Raw genomic sequence first — 24,099 nt, 5'->3', positions numbered from 1 at the left:
GATTCTTCCCACAAAGCTTGATGTAAGGAACTTTGTATTTAATATAAACTGCTTCAAGGCCTGTGATTAAGAATTAAAACTTGAGTACCAACTTGTCAGTGTGGATGAAAACAAAAAAAAGTGCAAGATGTAGATGAATAAATGAAAAAAATTAGGCGCCACAACACATGCTTTTAAATCCACCGATCTTTACGGGTTTTTTCTTATATATATGTTATTATTTATTTTTTTCCTGCAATCCTTTTATACAGCTCTCTTGATCTAATATTAAACACATATGAGCAAAGAGACGAATGTTCTTCTGCCCAAAGATGCTTTAACATCTTACGGAGACAGAGATTAAAGATGACCACTCTCCTACTGACACAGCTGCAGCAGAGCTGACTGTTTCTCATTTTACTGCCATATCAGTTTAGCTGCACCGAAGGTTTGTTAAAATGATCTGACAGCTTTTTTTTTTTTACACCCTTAGGTCTGGATGCGTTTTTACACTTGGTTTAAATAGTTATTACAGCTGAAAACTGAAAATGTAAAATCTACATTGTTTCTCTGTAAAACTCAAGTCAACACCGGTTCGTAAACATGAGCCAACTCTGATTCTGAAGTTCCAAAATGTCTGCAAATATATAAGTGTCGCCTTTAAAATTTGTGGGACATTACATTATTTTTTGCTTATTTTAACATCCACCAGAAGGAAAATGGGATGGCTGGTGAATCAGTAAAATTCAGTTTATTTATATAACACCAATTCACAACAGTTTATTTACAGAATTAGATTTGATTCAGCTTAATCATTTTTGATAGATGTGAAAACAAATACCTACAGTTAAATTCAAACCTCATAACAACACATTGTAGTCAGTTTTAACTTATTATGCCAAGTGGAAAAAAGTTTTCTGTCAAAAAAAAAGATGGTAATTCATGGTATTATTTTATTATATATATATATATATATATATATATATATATATATATATATATATATATATATATATATATGAGATATTATGTTATATGATATTCATGGGAAGTTGGCTCCCCAGTTTAAATCAGACCTGCAAACTTTAAAGCACAGTGCTTGGAGAAATAGAGCTTTACACATCTTAAGGAGACATACTTAAAAATAAAATTGTTGACATCCTGCTGATCGTGATCGTTTCTTCCTTAGTAAGCAATGCTACATTGGAGGTAACTATAGAACCAGATCTGTGTTTGGACTGTGTCGACTGAGTGGAGCTTTCCGAGTTATCAAAATACACTGCTCAAAAAAATAAAGGGAACACTCAAATAACACATCCTAGATCTGAATGAATGAAATATTCTCATTGAATACTTTGTTCTGTACAAAGTTGAATGTGCTGACAACAAAATCACACAAAAATCATCAATGGAAATCAAATTTATTAACCAATGGAGGCCTGGATTTGGAGCCACACACAAAATTAAAGTGAAAAAACACATTACAGGCTGATCCAACTTTAATGTAATGTCCTTAAAACAAGTCAAAATGAGGCTCAGTATTGTGTATGACCTCCCTACAACGCCTGGGCATGCTCCTGATGAGGTGGCGGATGGTCTCCTGAGGGATCTCCTCCCAGACCTGGACTAAAGCATCCGCCAACTCCTGGACAGTCTGTGGTGCAACGTGACGTTGGTGGATGGAACGAGACATGATGTCCCAGATGTGCTAAATCGGATTCAGGTCTGGGGAACGGGCGGGCCAGTCCATAGCTTCAATGCCTTCATCTTGCAGGAACTGCTGATACACTCCAGCCACATGAGGTCTAGCATTGTCCTGCATTAGGAGGAACCCAGGGCCAACCGCACCAGCATATGGTCTCACAAGGGGTCTGAGGATCTCATCTCGGTACCTATTGGCAGTCAGGCTACCTCTGGTGAGCACATGGAGGGCTGTGTGGCCCTCCAAAGAAATGCCACCCACTGCCAAACCGGTCATGCTGAAGGATGTTGCAGGCAGCAGACCACTCTCCACGGTGTCTCCAGACTCTGTCACATCTGTCACATGTGCTCAGTGTGAACCTGCTTTCATCTGTGAAGAGCACAACGCGCCAGTGGCGAATTTGCCAATCATGGTGTTCTCTGGCAAATGCCAAGCGTCCTGCACGGTGTTGGGCTGTGAGCACAAACCCCATCTGTGGACGTCGGGCCCTCATACCATCCTCATTGAGTCGGTTTCTAACTGTTTGTGCAGACACATGCACATTTGTGGCCTGCTGGAGGTCATTTTGCAGGGCTCTGGCAGTGCTCCTCCTGTTCCTTCTTGCACAAAGGCGGAGGTAGCGGTCCTGCTGCTGGGTTGTTGCCCTCCTACGGCCTCCTCCACGTCTCCTGGTGTACTGGCCTGTCTCCTGGTAGCGCCTCCAGCCTCTAGACGCTACGCTGACAGACACAGCAAACCTTCTTGCCACAGCTCGCATTGATGTGCCATCCTGGATGAGCTGCACTACCTGAGCCACTTGTGTGGGTTGTAGAGTCCGTCTCATGCTACCACGAGTGTGAAAGCACCACCAACATTAAAAACTGACCAAAACATCAGCCAGACAGCATAGGTACTGAGAAGAGGTCTGTGGTCCCCACCTGCAGAACCACTCCTTTATTGAGTGTGTCTTGCCAATTGCCAATAATTTCCATCTGTTTTCTATTCCAACAGCAGGGGAAATTGATTGTCAATCAGTGTTGCTTCCTAAGTGGACAGTTTGATTTCACAGAAGTTTGATTTACTTGGAGTTATATTGTGTTGTTTAAGTGTTCCCTTTATTTTTTTGAGCAGAAATTACTCAAATTACTCAAAGAAGTGTTTCTTTGATTACTGCCCTGATTTCAGACAAGATCAATCTATCCCTTAGTAAACAAAAACGTGCCACAGGCTTTTAAAGTAGCTGTAATTAAACCTTTACTTAAGAAGCCTTCTCTCAATCAGAATGACTTAATGGATTACAGACCAACATGTAATATTCCTTTTCTATGTTGTAGGTCCTTTTCAAGGTGCTACACATGATAGAAATATATTAGACAAACATTTTGTCAAATCCCATCATCAAAATCGTCAAGAGTAATCATAATCAAATATACATCAGATATATTGATCAATGTTCCAGTATATCAAAGGCAACTCTAAGTTTTTAACATAGAAATTTACCTAAAAGGCTAAAAACCTTTAAATCCATGTTTTCAGCCTTGATTTAAAGGAACTCAGTGTTTCAGCTGTTTTGCAGTTTTCTGACAGTTTGTTCCAGATTAAACTCTAAATGTTCTACTTTTAAAGTCTGGCAAGACAGAAATTTTGGTCATTGAAGAATAAACTGCTTTGTCAGTTTCTTAATCTCCATGGCATTGTGCTGGCCTGTGGTAATACAGTGGTTGTTCACCAGAATCATCATCATTAGGGAGAAATTCTGAAACGTGCAGCACACAAAACAATTCAGATGTAAAAACAGTGTGTAAACATGTCACAGCACACTTTGTCTGGATACGTTATGGCTTAACATCTTCCGTTTTGATCAAATCTGTAGCCAGAGTGCCTCAGGTTATTCTGATGTGTTTACTGCTACACTGTATTCTTGAACTGCTGGAGGTCAGACTGAGCATTTCTCTGGGCTTTGCTACGTTCTCTCCAATTTTGCATTATATGCTGTCATTTAAACATTTATGTTCTCTGTGATTCTTTTTTTTTATTGTTTGTAGAGCCAACCCCACTGTGCCTGATCATTTCTGGAAACTGAGATGACCTTCAAGTGATATGATGCTGGAACAGAAAAACAGAAAAAAACCTGACCCTATCGAATGGAGAAAAGGACAAAATGAAAAGACAAAAAATGTAATCATCAGAGTCTTAAGAGGTGGGGGTATGAACAGGTGTTGTTGAAAAATCTGTAAAAAAAAATGCTACAAAACATTAGGTTTGTAATGCTGTAGCATTGTATCTTACTTTAGGAACTTGAAGAATACGATATTCTACTGTTTTTCTGCTAGAAAACCCCATGAAACCCAGATCTGATCCAACATGTGACAGCTGCATCTTCTCTGTTGGGCCTTTAGAGGACAGAAGACTGGTGGGAGTAGCAGAAGAAAAACTCACTTAAGAGAAAAATAAAACAGGGTTTCCTCTGTGAGCGTGAGCTGGCAGGTGGAAAGTACAGTGAGAAAGTTAAAATGAGGAAGAAAAGAGGGATAAGAGATAAAAGAAAGCGGTGACAGGTTGTGTCTCTGATTTCCTACCGTCCTATAAGCTCTTCTGAATTCCTGCTGAGACTCGTTTCTGTGGTGGGAACGTCTCCTCTCAGCAGACGCCATTTATCACAATGTTTTTTTTTTTTTTTCTTAAACAGAGGGCTGAATGACAGTAGAAGTGATTGCCCTTTACAACAAGAACTGCCATGAAAGATTCCGTTCTGCCTTGAAATGACTTTGCATATTTTATGTTTAAAACACGCCTCTCAGGGTGGATTGTTTATAGCTTTAAGAGGACTGTAGTGTTTGCAGAAAATCCAACGTATGGCGAGGAGCTCTGAAGCCGAGGCACGCGACTTTGCCAGCTCACTCCGACGCCTCATTTATAGTTAATGAGATATCGAGAGCGCACTAATTGTTTTCGCCTCGGAGATGATGGCGTGATGAAATAAAGATAAAGGAAGAGAGAGAAAAGGGAAAAGAAAGAAAAGATTGCAGTGTAAGAACTTAGGAAGTAAAGAAATGGAAATTACCCGTTTTAAAAATCAAGATGTAGCTTGTATTTATTTTGATTTTATGTGTGTACAAATTGCACCAACATCTGCATCAAAACCACAAAGTATTAATATACCATCAACAAAAAAAACTGCATTACCTCAGTCACAGCTCCTGCACACTGAAAAAAGATATCTCGATTCATAAGTTATTTTTCAGTTCAAGATTAAAGACTTCTATAATCTTTTAAAGGGACAGTATTATGTAAAATCAACATTACTGAGCTTTACACCATGTTCTATTATTCCTGTTGCTTTGATTCTTTCATGCATGTCTGAGGAATCCTTTAATCTCCATAGCAACCATTCAGAGCTCCAAAACACTTGGGTGGACCTAGCCCCGCCTTCAAGGACAAAGCTCCTCTTCTGAGCTGCAGTTTTCTACTTGCCTTACAGAGCACCCTAGTTTATAATCTATATATTTCCTTCCACTTTGAGGTTCCATTAAGACAAAATTTGAAGTTTTACTGGGTGTTAATAAATTTAAGTGTAAAACAGATGCTTTTGTAAGACTGAAAACATTTCTGATACCAAAACACGGCCAGAGTGACTGCGCTTACGACTGGAATCAGGCTTCCAGGCCACCATCATTTGTTCTTTCATGCCTTTTTATTGACATGTGGATTTTGAAGCACAGCACCTCAGGCTGAAAATAAAAATGTTTTCTTCAAATCTCCTAATGTCAGGCTGAAATGTATAAGTATGTTTTATGGTTGGTGGGAGTTTGTAATGCTTAAATATTTCATACAAGAATAATTTTCCAAGTCCAGCAAACTGCTTTGGAATTTTAACAGACTGATATTTGACTTTCCAAAATTAGAATCAAGTCACACATGGAGGATCTAACATCACAAAAGGTAAATATCAAATGATATAAAACAATTTGGATAGTTCATCTCTTTCAAAGTGTGACCCCTAGTTGAGAGCTGCAGAAAGTTCACAAAGGTGGTAAAAAGTAATCTGTGTGGTAAACAAATAAAAGAGACCAGGAAAAAATTAACAGAGGGTGGACTAAACCGCATGAAAAAATGTTTTCTCATGAGACACGTGGCTGCACCAGCTGGAGGTTTTATATTAGTGGTTTTACTTCCTGTTTTATATGTGTTTTTTCCCTCTTTGTTGTTCATTTTGTTTAAACTCCTGTGTTCATTTCTACCGTTTCAGTCCATTATTACTTGAAGATTTAACATCTCATGTTTATGCTGGAGCTCCATCGTTAACAGAATGCAGAACAGCAATTATTCACAGTTCATTTAAACCCAATTAGAATCCTAATTCTTCTGTTTCACAACGGGAGGCAATTTCAGTTTCAACAAATGATAAAATGTCAAACACAAAAGCTACCTACCCGCTGTTCCTGTGAGCCTTCAACTTGTAATAATAATCCTTCCGTCCTAAATGGTGGCATTTTCTGTGAAGCAGGTGGTGCTGGAACAAAATAAAGCTCTCGTTTGAGAAGGAAATAAACAAACGGCTCTACTAGCCGGGGAAGGTTTTAGCTTCGCGCTAAAACCTTCCCTCTGTTTTAGCGCGAAGCACCGGAGGAACGCGGCTTACGTTACGGTCGGATAGCGGGGAAGCCGGGGGTTGTTTCGTCATACTGTCAGTTCCCACACATACACACAAAATTCGTTAAGGCGCACGCGAGTCGGTGTGACCAGGTGTTCCATTATTATACAGTCAGAAAGCATACATGCATAGTACGCATGCCTGCGCATGCGCATTGCAGCTGTCAGTTCAGCACACGCGACAAGTTATGACTAAAATAAGTCCGTCCATCCATCCATCCATCAATTTTCTTCCGCTTCATCCGGGGTCGGGTCGCGGGGGCAGCAGCTTCAGAAGGGAGGCCCAGACTTTCCTCTCCCCAGCCACTTCTTCCAGCTTCTCCGGGGGAACCCCAAGCCGTTCCCAGGCCAGCCGAGAGTCCCTCCAGCGTGTCCTGGGTCATTAAATTGTTGTCAATGATAACTAGATAGATACATGCAGTGTCGTGGTTTCAAAGTGTATGTAAAGCAGGGTCTAGCTGCAGCTGCAGTCATCTACAAAACACGCCCGTGTAAAACTCGCATCCCTGCTGCTTGATGATGGTCTGACTAGTTAACCGCCAAGTCAGGATGTCATACAGCTGTTAATAAAGTGGATGACGATCTACGTCATGATTCTATGTTGCCGATTAAATCAAATATGGTAATGACAGTGTATACTTGTCTGATAGATATAGCCGTGAGTTCGTTCTAAGCGTATGACGATCTGACAGAGTATGCTGATCTGTTAGCGGAACGGAAAAAAGCTCCAAAAGACTCTTAAGACCACGAGGTTAAGCTGTCGAAGGAAAACCGTTTGGAGGAATCTGAAGGTGTCCGAATACAACAACACCGCATTTGGAGGTTAGACGAAGCAAACCAACCTGCTGCTTTAAGACATGTGTCAAGTTTATCAAGTCACTTATCTTGCTCGAGTGATAGCAAGATAAGTGACACAACTCTACAGTCTATCTTAAGCTTTCGCATTTAATTTTATAAAAAAAGAATTTAACACTTTTCCATGTACTTCACACACACCGCACACGAACACGCACACACACACGCACACACCTCACCACTCCCCCGTTCTGACTTCACATATCCTGTGATGATTTGGCATCATAATTATGTTTTCATATATTTTTAACAGTCGAGAACTGTAATAAAAGAGACGAGGCAAAAAAAAAGAAAAAAAAGAAATAAGCAGCTTACCGAAATCATTGGGCATACCGCTGCTTTGGTGACAATAGAACCACACAAATACTCCCAGCCTGAACAAATGGAGCTGCCTGCTCTAATTAAATACAGTGAAACTAGATTTTGGCAGATTTAACACACACACACACACACACACACACGCACACACCTACACACACACACACACACGCACGCACGCAGACACACACGCACACACATTTATTTTCCTTTTGCATCATGTTCAAACAGCAGCTTGAATCTGAAATATGATGAGGGAGGTTGCAGTTATTGGCATACTGAAACATCAATAGTCAAAGTATGCTAATCTGAAGCTCCCAATCAATAAAGTCAAGTAGAAACAAAATAATATTTTTTGTTTTATTCATTACAAAGAAATATTCATAGTAATTGTGCCTACTACTGGATTTTCAGTGTGAGACTGTGTTACTGCAATAAAAGATACATTTTATTTCCAAAGTTTTTTATAAGGGTCAATAATTTTAATGGCCGACAGGGCAGAAAACTTTGACATGACATTTTGTCTATCGAGTTTTGGGAGAAAATAGAAGGGGGAAAAAAAAGATATTAAAAGAAAAAAAAAGTCAAATTCACATCAATTTCCACACAATACATATTTCAAAGTTATGATAGCCACTTGGCCATTTTAAGAAAAAAAATAAATCTAATTTTACACTTTTCCATTTAAGAGGCGACACTCTTCAGAAGGTGGTCTGTCGGCTGAACAGGTCCAGCGTCACGGCAGAGAGGAAGGCCGGGATGCTCTTCTGGTGGTGGAGGTGAAGGGTCACCATTTCTCCCAGAGTTTTGGAGAAGTCCGTCTCCATGAGCTGCATGCTTCCATTGGAGCCCTGCAGAAAAAAATCAGACAAAAAAAAACAAAAAAACATCCAACTATCAGGCATCTGTTTCCACCAGAACTTTTAAGACGAAGCAAGATCACTCGAAGCTGTGCTCGTCTAAAGGGAGCCGTCAAGTGTGTGTCTGCATGGAGTTGGTTGTGTGTGTGTGTGTGTGTGTGTGTGTGTGTGTATACACAACCACAGCAGGGGGAAGGGTGTCTAAGTCTGTGTGGATTAATTAAAAGGAACGAGGAGCAGCTCGGGGTGATGGAGTGAAGGAGAAAGGGATGAGGGAAAATAAAGTAATTAAAGCAATGCAGCGAGGAGCAGAGTCCCATGACACACTGAGAACATATTGAGACATCTGAGAAACGTCCTGTGTCAGAGTGTATCAGAGATCTTATATCAGACAGAACATGCAGGTTGTGGGAAAACACAGGAAAGTAAAAGATGAGAAATAATAATATATGTATATATAGGCCTGTCACGATAACAAATTTTGCTGGACGATTAATTGTCTAAAGAAATTATTGCGATAAACGATAATATTGTTTCAAGACCTTTTGACACTGATTTAATGGAAATGACTAATGATACATGCGATTTCCTGATATTTATTTTCAAAATAACACGTAACACTGGAACTGATAAACTAAATAAACAACCAAAATAATAAAAATAACAAAAATAAAATGGATTCTCAGTCTCCATTAACAAAAAACTTACTTGAATAAAAACTAAACAACAAAGCCAAAGTGGAAATAAATACTGCATTCAACCAAAAGAGTGCAGATTATGAAGTCTGTATTGCCCTTCAGTAATCTCTAGATTTAAATAGAGAAAAAAGGCACATCCGACAACCTAATGCAATAGTTCACACTACACCATTTTTTGCCCCTATTTTCCCCTTATGACAATCTTAGATCGTTGGCCGATCTAACCGATCATCCTGCAGTGTGTGGTGTGTTACGGTAGATCGTCGTGGCCGCTCCGATCTAAATCAGGGGTTTTCCCCGACTAGGAGCTTAACTCTGAATGTGAAAGCGCGGATTCTCCTCTGCGCTTTCTGAGGGGAAATTACGGAGGGGAATCCCAAACAGCTGAAACGGCGCAACCCGAAATCCAGCGGACATCGGAGATAATATGTGGAAACAACATTAATATTTATTTAACGTTTTGTGCAAATAATATAGAAATGACAAGGAGATGAGTTGGAGCCAAATTGCTACCTCAGTTGATGAACCCGGTAAGTTTTCAGCTGTTCTTCGTTGACGTGACATAAATAGGTTATAATGATGTTCATTCAGTCAGGACTTTACGCTGACTCTAGCCACATGCATCACATGTAGATTCTAGTAAAGCATTAATTAATGCCTGGTTTTAAAATTAGGTAACTGGACTTGCAGCCGTTATTTTGTGTCCATGTGGCTGGTCATCACACGGCACGACAAACCCAATCGAACCGTTATACCTAGGATTTCTGTCGGCTAATGTGTCTCTCAGAGTTTGAAAATGGGCCAACAACTCGTGTAATGTGCACTGGACATTAGACTAAAGAAATGAGGAAGGGAGGGTCAGTGGAGAGCACCGGAGCTGAGCCTTTTTTCATTCAGCGTCATCAACAGCATTCAGCGTCATCAACAGAAAGAAAAAAAGGCAGGAAGAGACGATAAAGACAATAATTAAAACGATCTCGGTTTTTTTATCGTCCGATTAATTGATTTATCGTTTATTGCGACAGGCCTATGTATATATATATATTTTTTTTTTAATCAGGAAGTAGTAGGAGGATGATGTTTAGTTTTTGTTTTTTCACACAATGTACAGCTGGCTCCACCAGAGCTCTCACAGCATCAAACAGTTCATAAAACATTGAGGACTCGAAGTCCTCGGTGAAATCGCAGATTAGCAGACAAGACCTTTTACAAGGTAAGAAGGTTAACATTCATATACTTTATAAGCATGATCAGAAAGATATCAAATATCGCTTAATGGAGAAAGTATGCTTCTAACAATTGATAACCCTGGAGACAATGCCGCACCGACATGTAGCCTAGCATGTAGGAAAAAAACTGGTTAGCATCTCGTCTTTTGTACGTTTGTAAGGTTTCTCCTGTTTAAAGGAAACTATTTTTATGACATAGTGACATAAATCATGTGGTGTGAATTCAGGCAAAGTCAGGAATTTGATCAACACGTCAGGAGGAAGAAGGTATGAGTCGGTTTCTATGCTAACTATTTCCAACTTGTGTAAATACCTTGTATGAGCCCCAACCGAGTGTGTTACTTTCACAGGCAAAATGAGCTCAACTCGAACAAGTAGAAGCCATTAAAGAACTGGCAAAAACAACTTGGGAAAACAGTTTCAGTCAATTGGTTCAATACTCCCGTCCCTCACTTCCGACGTCCATCATGGTGCCTGGAATGATTAAGTGACGTATTGCAAAGGGTCAATTTGCCCACATTTGGGCACACACCTACTTATTAGGTGTGTGCGGTTTGGAGTGGCCTCTCTCTGCCTCGTCTGATCTTTTTCATTTTCTTGTTTTTTTTTTTTTGTTTTTTCTTTTTTACATTTGACTTAACATCTCACTCAGCATTACCACAGGAAATCTGTTTTGACTTGCACTGCAGGACGTTGAAACAGGGAACTGAGCTGAGGCCCATCACAAACCTCTAATGGGTAAGAGAACATGGTTCCTGAACTAATGGCATTTGCTAGCTGACTGCACAATGGTTAAGTGGGTATGGAAATGCGATGTGCAAAAATGTTTAAAAAGCACCAGACAGAACAACTTTCCGTTTCTCCCAATTTTGTGCAAAATGAAGCACAATTAGCTTCCACTCAAACGAGAGAAAACGGAACTTCCGAGGACTTCTGGTGCAATTTTAATTACCGTCGAGCTAAGGTGATTAATTTTACATGAGACTTATTGTCTCATTAGAGAGAATTTGAACAAATCCCTTCTTTGAGTTTGAAATAAAACGTGCAATTAATTTATTACACTGTGTCGGAGAATAATGTGCCAGACAACCCGCATGGGTTGAATTATGATGTTAGCGTTGTTAGCAGCAGCAGCAGCGCTACGCTGAATATCAGCAAGAATTAATCAGCACAACTGTGAGAGGAACGGACCAGTGTATCTGCAGAACAAGAGAAAACAAAGAAAATTTTGTTGTTCCTAAGGTTGGTTTAGCATAACAGTAAAGCTTTGCATGATACTTTCTTTTAAGTCCAATAACTCTGACAAAGTCCTGTTTCTGTAATAGTTTTTCCTCCAGCCATCCCCCCAGGGATCTCCAGTATAAAATTCAAAATGGAAATTAAATTAGGGAAAAAGTGGATGATATGCAACAAAAGTCCACAGGATTTGTTGTAATCATGTGGCAAGTCTTTTAAACTGAAACCTATTTGTAGTTGCCTTCCAAAAAGTGTTCTCCAGTCTTGTGAACCAATTTGCAAACCATAAGCCTAATTTTTCATTTTCTATATGGACTCTTTTTTGGTCATAACTGTGTATAAAAATGAGCAGGTGGCTTGAAAGCTGACAGCATGTCCTAGGACTCAAAGCAGCTCCACAAGCTCAACCCGCATCACAGCAGCATAAATATTAATTTGAAATTAAAGCAGGGATAGGCTTTTTTAATTTAAATCATCGCTTTCCAAAAACATCCCAATAAACTCCTTGCATAATTCACATGCTGGAAATTTTATTTTCCCAACAACTACAAAAAGCAGTGGCTCATGTCTCATAATGAAATAAACTTTCTCAGCACTTCCATTGTGGTTCTTAACCTGGGTTCGATCGAACCCCAGGGGTTCGATGAGTCGGTCTCAGGGGTTCGGCGGAGCCTCTGCCGCGGAGGTAAAGACACACTTGTGTAAAGTCGTGATGACGCCCCGCTTTGTCATCACTTGCTGCAGAGGATCACGTTACATTGCTTAGCCAATCAGAGCTGTGGAGGACCCCTGATTGAAGGAGTTCCTCTCTCAGCATGGATTTGAACTTTTGTCTTTAATTAATTAATTTTACCAAATTCTGTAGTTTTTGGTGTACTTCTAAATCTGCTCCTTAGTTGCATCTTTTCGGGGTTGCTACTGCCTCTAGTGGCGTGGGGGTGGTAACACAATATAATTACATTACTAAATCAGAATACCGCAAAGTCTTTATTATTTATTATTAATTTTTCATTCTATTAAGAATGTAGAGCTAATTAAATGATCTAAACAAAACCTTAAAGTGGTTCCAGTTTCTCTCGATGGCCAATCTGTTGAAACTGTGGCAAATTTGAAATACCTTGGGTCATTCCTGGACAGACAGCTCAACTTTGCTGAAAACACTGACTATATTTTGAAGAACTGTTCTCAGAGACTCTACCTTTTAAGACAACTTAATAATCTTGGGGTGACCCAACTAGACTCTAGTTGGGTCACTCCTATGTCTTGAATTTGGGGGGGGAAAAAATCATATTTTATTTATCACTACAGAAGAGTTCAGTGAATGCGCATATGAAACTGGTGGGTTTGGTACCTCAAAAAAGGTTAAGAACCACTGCATTAGAGTATCCTCGGGAAACTCAGCCACATATGGTGAATGATGTATGCATCGGATGTAAACGGCAGAACTAAAGCGTTGGTATCAGTGACTGAACAGTCCTGTTATTGACAACAATTTTAGGCGTGGCGTTTAATAGGCGTTATAAAATTCTAGAAATGTGTTTAAACAAGCAGATAAATTGGACACATTTTTCTGCAAAGTTTAATAGCCACATTTCCCCATTTGAGCCAAAAAAATATTTTTTTTTTTCTTTTTAAAATCAGAAAAAAGGGAAATGCCTACTCTAGATTAAACATTAGGGTTATTAAATTCTGACCTACTACCAACATTAAAACAAATCTGAATGGTTTACTCTAACAAACAATCTTACTTCTACCCTTTAAAAATGCAAACAAGAAAAGCTATAATGCATAAGTTAATTGCTTATTGATCAAAATTGTCATTTTTTTCTCATTTCTAATTGTCCAGTCATGTATTGAAAAATTTCTCTGCTCATTAGAAGCATCAGCACTCACTCTAAGCTCTTTGTTGCCCTTGAGTTTACAAAAACAAGACCTGTGGCTTGATGAGCAAAAGAAGATCAAATCCTTTCATTTCCTGCTCGATTCAAAACCAGCAACTCTATCAGGAAACCTGCCGCACATTTTTTAACTTGTAATAAAAATTTTACTTGTTGAATTGGAAACTGACAAATACCTTTCATTGTCACTCCTTTAGTGTGAAACGGATAAATGAAACAAGCTGCAACAACTTAATTTTGAGCTGACGCAGCTCATTTTATTGCTCTAAGTCTTAAAGCAATTTCCATAAGTAGTTTATTTGAATTTGTAATATTTAATCAGGACCGTTTAGTCTGTGTGATCCTGAAAAGAGAGATGTGTTTATACTAAACAGTAACATTCAAAAACATTTGTAAACTATTAACATTGGCTACTTGCCAGTTTCATCAGCTTTTTCCATTTCAAAATGGGATACAAGATTATTTTTGTAAAATACAGCAGGAAAAGCGGCTATTGGCTGTCCTAAAAGGTGCTAAATTACGCCTTTGCCTAATTTACATTTTTGCATTTTGTCACACAAATCTCCAATAATAAAACTTGCTAGATTTGTTACTTGTTGCTTTTCTGAAGAAAAAAAGTTGCTAGAAGGGTCTGAAAATATTCTACTGGGATGAACAGGCAGCCTCATCAATGAGCAGTGCTGCCACCTAGTGACTGGAGGCTTGTTTATTTTTCAAGCATGAATAAAGAAATTAATACTACTAACTTTGAGCTTTAATGATAGTCATTTTCAGTATATTAGAATATCCATTGCAATGAGGCACATCTGCCAGATTCAGAGTACCTTTAAAAAATAAAATTTAAACAGCTATTTTATCTTTATTAAACCCACATTTCTGCATTGAAACACATATTTTATTATCTATCTGATGTAATATCCTAATCTTAAAACTCATGTTTTTATTTGCTGTAAACTGAAAATCATCATTAACAGAAATGGCAACTTGAGCACATCAGTCTGTGTATAATACATCTACCTAATGTGTTCCGCAAAGTAAATTCAATTACCAAAATAAATGAACTTTTCAGTAATATTTTAATTTATTTTTATTGACTGTATCATTGTGGGGATGTGGTCAGTATAACCATGAAATAGGATTACATTAATGGATGGATCACCTTTGTATTTATTCATCTTTTCACATGGCCAAGTCTCTCATTCAAAACTGATTCTCACTACTTTAGTCACACCATCGCCTGTAAGCGGTTTAAGGTGTTTCTCAGGACAATTTCTTCTTTGACAACTTCCTCCCCCTTCATCTTGCCCCTCACTCCATGGCTCTCCCAGAATTCTCCCTGGTGTGCTGCGGTTTCCTGTGTGGCTGCCTCAGAACTACACCACATCCTCACACTCGCTACCATCATCGCAGGTGAACAACAAACACGTGCGCACAAGGCTCCAGAGACTCCTGAGGCCTCTGAAACATTGATCGCGAACAAAAGACAAACACTGCAGCCAGTTACCATGGAGATCTCAGCTTCTGAAACACCTTGATGTATTATGGTACATGGAAACAAGACAGCATATGAGTGGGTGTGTGCAAGACACATAGGACTGTTTCGTGCGGGCCTGTGAGAGTTGAGCAAACTGTGAGGACCCCCACAGTCAGTTGGAATGGAAAACCAAGATAACAGCCTGGAAGTCTGCTCCAGTCCTGAAGCGCCCACTCATTGTTTGATTTCAACTTGCCAAATGTGTGAGCCAACAAATACAGATGGCCCAACAAAGGCTACTCAGTTTTACATATGGTAATAGAAACAAACTTGAGGCAATGATACTCAACATTTCTGAGACACACACACTTAGCAGATATGAGATCCTAAATATTAACTTTATAAAGCCACAGCCATTTCATCAAATATTTTACTCTGGGTGTTCATGTTGTGAACGACAGTCTTTGGTGTGAAGGTTGTTACACTGAGAAAAGGACACGGCTATTTTAAGTATCCGTGAGATGTTTAATTATTAAGGCAAATGAGGAACACTAGCTGTTAAAAGCTCCTACAACGGAAACTGTATTTTCCACACAGGCATGTCTTCTGCAACAGAGACAGACCTCCAGGCATGACAGAAGGGCTTAATGGATGAACGCAAATCCCATTTATCATAATCATATTTGAACTTAGGTGTTTGTCAGATACACTTTCAGTTGGATTGCGGTTCCCACTAAATACATCTTTCCAGTGATGTTATAACTGTTGTCATTAAATGTTGTTGTTGTGGTTTCTCGATTTAGTTTTTTCACTTTTTGCAGATGGAGAGACAGACTCCAAGTGTATCAATTTGTGTTCTATGATTCTCTCTAACATCTCCTTCTTTCTCTTTAAATATTTTCCCAGTCTTTCTCCCTTTCTTGCCGCTGCCCATTACATTTGCAATAAACCCAAAGCAACTGTTAGTAAAGTTTAATACATATATGAAGTGGAGAGTCATGGCAAAAACTGTAATGCTCCTCTTGTGAAAGTAAATCTATTGGGCCTCGCCTTCACACTCGTACAACTTTGAGGTTGAATCTCTGCTCTGCTCCCCTCTGTAACTGGAATTACAAGCACCCCTTCAGCCAGTTTTGAAATCAGGGAACAATTATCCTATCAAAGTGAGCAAAAAGTGGCAAGACACAGAACGAGGGGTTTCCCGATCGGGAGAATGAGAGTGAGGAAGCCGCAGTGGTTCAGCCGCACAAAAGACAGTTATTAATACAGTTTTACTCATTCCAAAAAACACTTCTGCTGATATTTGCACATTTGTTTTCATACATTGTAAATAGGCTGTTTTTAAATGTACAATTACACACACATTTTGTAAATAAAAAAAACAAAACAAATTCTACTCAGTTGCACATTCTTTTGGACCACAGTATGCTATTTTTGATAACTGCCCTGTAATTACTGACATTTTGATAAATATATTTGAATATGTATTTTAACACTTTTAGCTGACCAGTCACTTTGCTGCTGCAACACCTGAATTTCCCCAATGTGGAACTGTAAGGGGTATTCCTATTCTACTGGCTCTATTCTTTTTGGTACTTTTTGGCAGGTCATTCATTTTCAATATTGTTTCATTTTTACTTCGTACTTTAAATGGTAAATGGCCTCTACTCGTATAAGCCGAGAGAACCCCAAAGTATTTCACGACACTACTACTATTCAGTCATTCACACACATTCACACATTTAGTTGAGGTTTCCTGGCTTACTGAGTTTTTTGATTAAAGTATTTTAACAGGAAGGTTGAAGTATGTTTGAGAGAAGTTGCTTGTTTGTATACTACATAGATGTTCAGAGTCTTGCTGTCTTAGAACGTAGGTGCTGAACCTAATCCTTCATTTATTATCATTTAATCTTCTTTCTCAGTTCATTATATAACTGGGTAACATTAGGTTCATCAAGTTGATTCATTTATGTTTCTTACCAATATCTGTGATGTATGCTGTGCTACCATCTCTGCAGTGCTGCAGTTGAACACAGTGGGGCCTTGAGCTGAATGCTAAAACCAGACATCAATTTCTTCACACTGACCATGCCTTTTTACTTCTTCTGTGACTCTAACATTTGCTAATTGGCACAAAACACAAAGTACAGCTCAGGCTGAGGGGAATGTCATTAGGTCTTAATATTATTCATATTCAGAAAATATGAAGACTTTGAATTTATATTCTTATTTTTATGTAGGAAAACTAAATTCAATGACAATGCATTCAACACTTCACGGTATGGAAGGAAATGAGCCAACAAGCAACCGCTGAAAGGTTAGAGGCACTACCACCGACAGGGCCTCAAAACTGACATGCTCAACATGAAATAGAACTCTTAACCTAAATCACTGTTTTCTCAGAAACTGATTATTTTAATTTAGTCTGATATAGTTATGACAAGTAACTAGAAGTAACAATTACTGTCATACATAAATGTGTAAATAATGTGTAAAATTCCTTGCAAATATTAGTAAAGTAGAATCACAAAATCATTGATATTGCTTGCAAAAAAAAAGAGAGAAAAAAATCACAAAAGTGTGGAATCCTACTATTCTCAAATACGTTTGAGTAAAGTAAATCAGAGACTAGATTTGTGTTTATTATTCTTTTTCTTCATCGAATAAAATATTCCAAAATTAATGAAAGGTCTAATGAAACCACAGTTGCATCCAAATACTAACCTCATCAATGCTTACTTGCATATTCACACTTCTTTAAAAATGTTTTAAACATTATCTGACCTTAATAAAAAAATCAGCAAGATTCTGTTTACTGCATATGTTTAAGCATCAACAGAACTGCACGGCTGACTTAATGTCGCCTTGTCAAACCATGGAAGGTGATGTTAAATTAAAAAACAAATATCACAAGTTCCATGGGCTCCTGCTGGATATTACCGGAGAGTACGCAGAAAACCAGCACGTGCACAACCACATCTCCAACATGCGTAATGTGCATGGCACACAAAACCAGCACAAACCTAACCCACACAAATGTCACACAGATGTGATCTACATGACCCATAAAAACGGTTCAACATGAGTTCAAAGGTCAGGCGGGATCTACTCAACTCCTCTTAGTCCACTTATTCATTTCTAGCTAGCTTCAGTGTATGGTCACATTAATCAAAGAGCGCCAAGCTGCCAAATAAACAAAAGCAAGCTGACCAATAACATTTAGCCTTAGGACCAGTAGGGGCTCTCGCCACAGATGTCAAAAAGACGTGGGCCACCTATAGGATGTTTTGACACAAAATACCAAATATTTTTTTATTTTTATTTTTTTACAATTGTATCAATAGCAAATGGTGGAAATAATAAAAAGTCCAATAACTACATATATTTTTTTTTTACTCAAAGGAAAATCTCAAGGTACTCACAGCGCAGCATACAGCCGTACAGCTGCAGGCAGGCGCTACTGACAAGTTTTATCCACAAGGAGACATCAAGTTTTTTTTATGCGTAAACAAAGAAAAAGAGAAAATCTGTTCCCTCAATCTTACTAATAGTAGTGGGAACATTTGTAAAGAAAATGTAAGGTAAAGTCTCAAGAATGAAGTATTATCTCATTTATCTTTTCATTTGTCTATCCAATTAAAGGATATCAATACTTTGACTTGATATGCAGAGTGGTGCTTTATAGTGACCGTTTCCAGCCAAGCAGTTGAAAGATGCCTGAATGACAATAGCACTTCTCTTGATATCGACAGGGTTGGAGGAAAAGGAGCACACAAACACCTTCAGAAAGACAAGTCCTTTACTGAAAGATAATGCCAGGATGCCTGTGGGGCTAGAGTATGCTAAAAGCAAAACAAAAAGCCCTGCCATTAAGTTTTAAAATTTACATACACTGAAAGCTCTATCTTAAGAAATGTGGCTTTCATTGTTTCCTCTAAATAGCTCTCTAAGTAAGAATACCTTTAAATAGTTGGATTTTAACAGCAGAATATTTAGCCCCATGCAGATTTCTGCTCAAAAATGACAATATTTATTTGAATTGATGTGGTATCAAAATGAATGCAAGACTCCAGAGAATACTCCAGAGGTTTAAAAATCCACACTTCTCTTATTAAGTGACAGTAAATTAAAATGACACACAGTGGGGGGAAAAATGGAGAGAAAAGACATTCTCCCTAAAAAAGAATCTTTGTTTTCCAAGTTAGCTATTTTGGCACAATTTAGCACATTGTTAAAACTTCTTAGGGTTTTTCTTAGGATTCTTTTTCCTCCCACTAATGTCTGACCATAGATGGTCATTCTAATGAATGACAACTCTATTTGTGATAAAAGTCAAAGTACAGTGGAAAAAACACTCCACGTGTTCTGACCTCATTGCGTCAAAGCTTTCAGTTCTCCAGTCTGACTCTGTAAATGACAGAGTCTCAGGAGCTCATTGGCCGATCTGGATGATTGACACATCCATCGAATCATCAGAGCCAACATAATCTATGAGCAATTACAAAAAAATCTCATAGCCAACATCATTCATTCATTTTATGGAAATGCAATTGCTGTTAAACGAGGGAATGTGGTGTTTGAATATTCCAAGTGGTAACCAGGAACCTAAAAAAATGTCAGGAATCAAATCAGTGTGACGCAGAGACAATGGATTACGGGAACCCAGTGAAAATATCTACTTCAGCATGGATTATGACCATAAAACAGAACTGGCTCCAAACAGTTTGCTGTTTTATGACTAATTTACGACTAAATTTATGCTTTTGGATACACTGACACTAAGTAGTATTCACCTCCTTGAATGTTTCACCCTTTTTACTGCTCTTAAAGGGGCAGTATTATGTGTTTTCCAGGCACCGTGATTATTCATAATAATGCAGAATAACACTAGTGGAGGATCAAACATTAAAAGGATGAGACTATTATGACATAATGACATGGATCTAAATCAATCAATCAATCAAATTTTATTTGTATAGCACATTTCAGCAGCAAGGCATTTCAAAGTGCTTTACATAATTAAAATAAAAACAGCATGTGACATTGAATAAACAGTGAGAAAGAGAAAGAGATTTTTTTTTTAAATACGATCTTAGACTGTGGAAAAGCAAACCACAGTCTAGTTCTTCAAGCCAGTTAAGAGCTGGCTTCAAAATAAGAAAGACAAGACAACATAACTTAAAAGGGTATTAATTAATTACATTATGCAATTTAATAGCACCATCAAGTAAGTATTTTAACTTAAGTTGTTGAAAAAATTCTGTATATATAAAATGACAAAAGAAATTTTTCCAATTTGATGCCTTGAAATTGGGCATATGTCTCTTTTTTAAAGAGACATATGCCCAGCTCTTTATGAAACTTTGTCTTTAGGAAATCATCACAACATGGTTCCTTTATTAACCCTTTAACAGCGTTTTTACCAGGGTTTTACTGGTTTTCCTGAGAAGTAGCTCATAAAATGAGCTCAGCAGATGTGTGGTTCCACGTCTGCTGAAACATGTGCAGTTCCATCAGGTGTTTACTAATTGCTGCTGGCTAGTCTGAAGGAGCTGAGTGTGGAGAGTCGCAGGGGAGGGCTGATCTGTGAGGCAGAAGCTCTGTAGTTTGGAAACTGCAGAACTTTGTCCTTGAAGGCGGAACTGGCTCCATTCAGGAATTTTGCATAGCCGAGTGGTTGCTATGGAGATAAAAGGATTTCTCTACATTACATAAAAAATAAAATAAAATATTTGATGAGGGAATAACATTATAACATGATGTAAAGCTCAAAAAAGTTGATTCTACATAATACTGCTCCTATAAAACCAATCATGATCTATAAAATTTGGCTTTTTTTAACTAAAAAAAAATCCTTAAAAGCCAAAGTGAAAACTAATTACTATTAAATAAGGATAAAATGAAAAAAAAGTATAATAAAATAAGTTTTTGCATTAAGTCAGTATTTAATAGATGCACATTTGGCTGTAATTACAGCATGGAGTCTGTGTGACTAAGTCAAATCCAGTCACAAATTGTCTATTGGATGGAGGTCTGGGCTTTGACTGGGCCACTCAAAGACATCCAATTTGTTGTCTACAAACTATTTCTGTGTAGCGTAAGCTGTATACTTCGGGTTATTGTCTTGCTGGAAAATAAGTTTGAAACAACTGCATGCAAGTAGGAGCACTCAGTTTTTATTACTATGACAGTTTCACAAGCCAAGGAGTCGCATTTGGAGGACTTTTGACAGCAGATTTCACAATCAGTGGCGATGTAAAATTATTCTAAGTTGAACAAACAAAACTTCATTTGGGCAGGCCTTCTTGTTTCTGTTATTCTGTTTAACCTACACTCAACTCCTTGAAGTTTCATTTCAAATTATGCTGAATCCAAGGAGTCCCATCAGATAATTAATTACTGATTTCATTAAAACATTTGCTGTAGAACTCCTAATTGCAGTTTTTCTATTCATTTCAAGTGGAAATTTACACAAGCACATTTTAACTAGCCTTCAAAAATTCAACTCGTCTGCTTAAGATGTTTCTATTTTACTAGCAAACAGTGGATACCATTATTTTTATTTTCGTCCCCTCTTTCCAAACAATTGCATTATGCTAAATAAGTTAGATAATAACTAATTGCATCACTCCAGAAAAGCACAAGATTCTCAATTTTCTTTATGCCTGAAACCTTTCACCATTGTTTCATCAGACTATAATGTTAAGATGTCACACCATGGATGTGACAGATAGTTTATTGAGATGATGAAAGTCAGAGATCATCTAAGCTCTGATGCTAATTAAAGACGAGATTTTTTTTCTCTTTGCCTCTTATGATCAATGTCATTTTCTGCGCAGATTTCTAGCCACATCATTTTACCGTAGTCCAATGGTAATGATTGCACTCTAACCTTCAACTCTCTTTAGTCCCGTCAGTCCATTTGCAGTACTCACCTCCACGCCTGTCTCACAAAGAGCATCCCCTTTACCCACGTACAGTTCAACTGCACAACATACATGCTAATTGGTGGTGGAGGAATAACAAATAAACATCTGATATGCAGATTAATATTTTTCCAATTCAGTGCAGGTTCTGGCTTTTTTTAAATTTTTTTATTTAAAAGCAGGATGTCAGAGTGCCGAAGACGAAAACTGCGTACGGCACCCAAAGGCAAAACATCCATATTTATATTCTAATCAGCCGTTTATTCATTAAACTTAAAGTGCCTCTCTTATGTATGAGCAACAAGTAACTGATGAGTACAAATTATTTTGTCAGTGGTATAATAGACAATTAAAATGAGCAACTGATTAACCTGATTCTTAGTGACATAAATACATAAAACATGTTGCAGCAAGCAGTCTAACAGACTTCTCATCATAGCATCTTAATCTCAAATTGAAATTCTTAGAACAATTTTTACTTGAATTTGAGTACAATATTAAAGTGATCACAAAACGAGAGAAAAACATAAGAAATGGTTGTTTTTAACCAGTAATTACCCAGTGCCACTAACAATTCACATAACTTAATTTTAGGACACATTTTTATTTGTATTCTTTATAACTTTCAGTTAACAACTGTGCTACAAACAAATTATGTTGTAATCAGTGACTTCCTGTGACACTGGACTGTAACTATGTAGTGACACGCTGACACTTTTTTCCTTTTAACTCTTCAAAATGGAAAACACAAGCAGGCATGTTGTGTGAGTCCTAAAAGGACTCACACAGGACTCCTAAAAGGGAGAATAGATTCATACTCTCACATAATTTACCCCAATGTGTCCCTACTGTGTGATTCTTGCAGCTTAATTCATGCCCATTGAACTAGTCAATGTTTTTCCAATCTGCTACTGTCCAATACTAATCCTCGGAGTCCAGTTTTGAGCTGACTGAAGTGAAACCTCAGTTACATGTGTTCCTTTGCTGTAATCCGTCAGTTTAAAGTTTCAACGTGTATTTAGAGATGTTGGACTCCAAAGCTACATTCAGTCATTTAAGGTTAAACCAACAAGAATCATGAACGAATGTCATGTGAACATTAAACCTACTCAAGATACGCAGATGCAGTGTTAAGACGAATGTATGGAATACTGATCATGCCATATTTGGCAAGAATTATAAAAATAAAATAATTGGCTGAATAAAGTAATACTTGTGGCAAAGATTGCATCCAAAAAGTAAAAACATTTCAAACTTATTTGATTATCCAGTGTGACAAAGTAAAATTTATCCATTTCAACAGTTTTAATTTAACATCATAACCGTTATTTAATCCCTACTTTTTCTCAATCTAAGTTATATTGGTTTACTTTTCCTAAATTATTTTTTCTCATTTTTCCCCATTTTCTTTACTTACTATTTATAAAGTTCTTATTTATTTTTTTGAATGATTTGAATGAAGATTTGCCACATTAATTACTTTATCCAGTTATTATTTGTATTTTTGTTGCCAATTAAGAAGCTTCTGAAAACAAGCCAATTTACTGCAAAATCAGATATTCTGGAAAGAGATTAAAAATAGAAAGAGGAAGAAAGAAAGAATAGGAGAAAAAGAGAAGAAGGGGGCACCCAGAAGGTTTAATGTTACACATATTCGACCCGAAAAGATGAAGAAAGAGGCAACAAATTATAGCACTGGAAAAGTTTAGATGCCAGCTCAGGAAACACAGAGGTCATGTGAGCAATTTAACCAATTAGGAATTTTCTTTCACCAAAGTTTAAACTACTGAGAAGGACACAGCTGAGGAAGAGGAGTAGAGCACGGATCTGTAAAGAAGAGAGCCACTATGATGAGCAGTAGAGAAGATTAAAGTGAACGGTGGTAAATGTCTTCAGCTAAAGTATGAATGCGACACGTTTTCTAGTGGATCTCACAAGTATTACCGGTTTAATCCCAGTTTTCTATTCTTACAAATATCTTCTTGAGACAACAGACTGAATTTGTTTTGCCTATTTTCTCGAGAGTGGTGCCCGACTTGGTAATTTTCATCTCATATTATGCTTGTACTGCTGCTACAGACCCAACACAGCAAATATTCATCACTAACATTCATTCCCTATCAATTATTGAACAAACTACAAACGTACGTGGGGGCTGTCATTCTGTGGCTGGGGACATCAGTTGGATTTCTGCTGCTAGTATCACGTTACCAACCAGACAAAGGACATATGCTCTAGACACTGACCCACAGAGTCAGTGGGACCCAACCGGAGCGGCACGCAAACCAGCAT

The 24,099-nt window shown here is 37.9% G+C and overlaps 1 protein-coding gene across 1 annotated transcript in view; it reads right to left on the bottom strand.

The window, feature by feature from the left end:
• Positions 1 to 7,832: 7,832 nt before the first annotated feature.
• mad1l1 (mitotic arrest deficient 1 like 1) overlaps positions 7,833 to 24,099 on the bottom strand; it is a 51,343-nt gene continuing 35,076 nt past the window's right edge. The window contains exon 18 of the mRNA XM_008397155.3: positions 7,833 to 8,337. Within this exon, the coding sequence (XP_008395377.2) occupies positions 8,188 to 8,337 (150 nt within the window). The 3' untranslated portion in view covers positions 7,833 to 8,187. The remainder of the gene's footprint in view (positions 8,338 to 24,099) is intronic.

Source organism: Poecilia reticulata, chromosome 1, assembly GCF_904066995.2.
Source record: "Poecilia reticulata chromosome 1, P_reticulata-male-v2, whole genome shotgun sequence".
Taxonomy (NCBI): Eukaryota; Metazoa; Chordata; class Actinopteri; order Cyprinodontiformes; family Poeciliidae; genus Poecilia; species Poecilia reticulata.
This window is presented reverse-complemented; position numbering and strand designations above follow the sequence as displayed.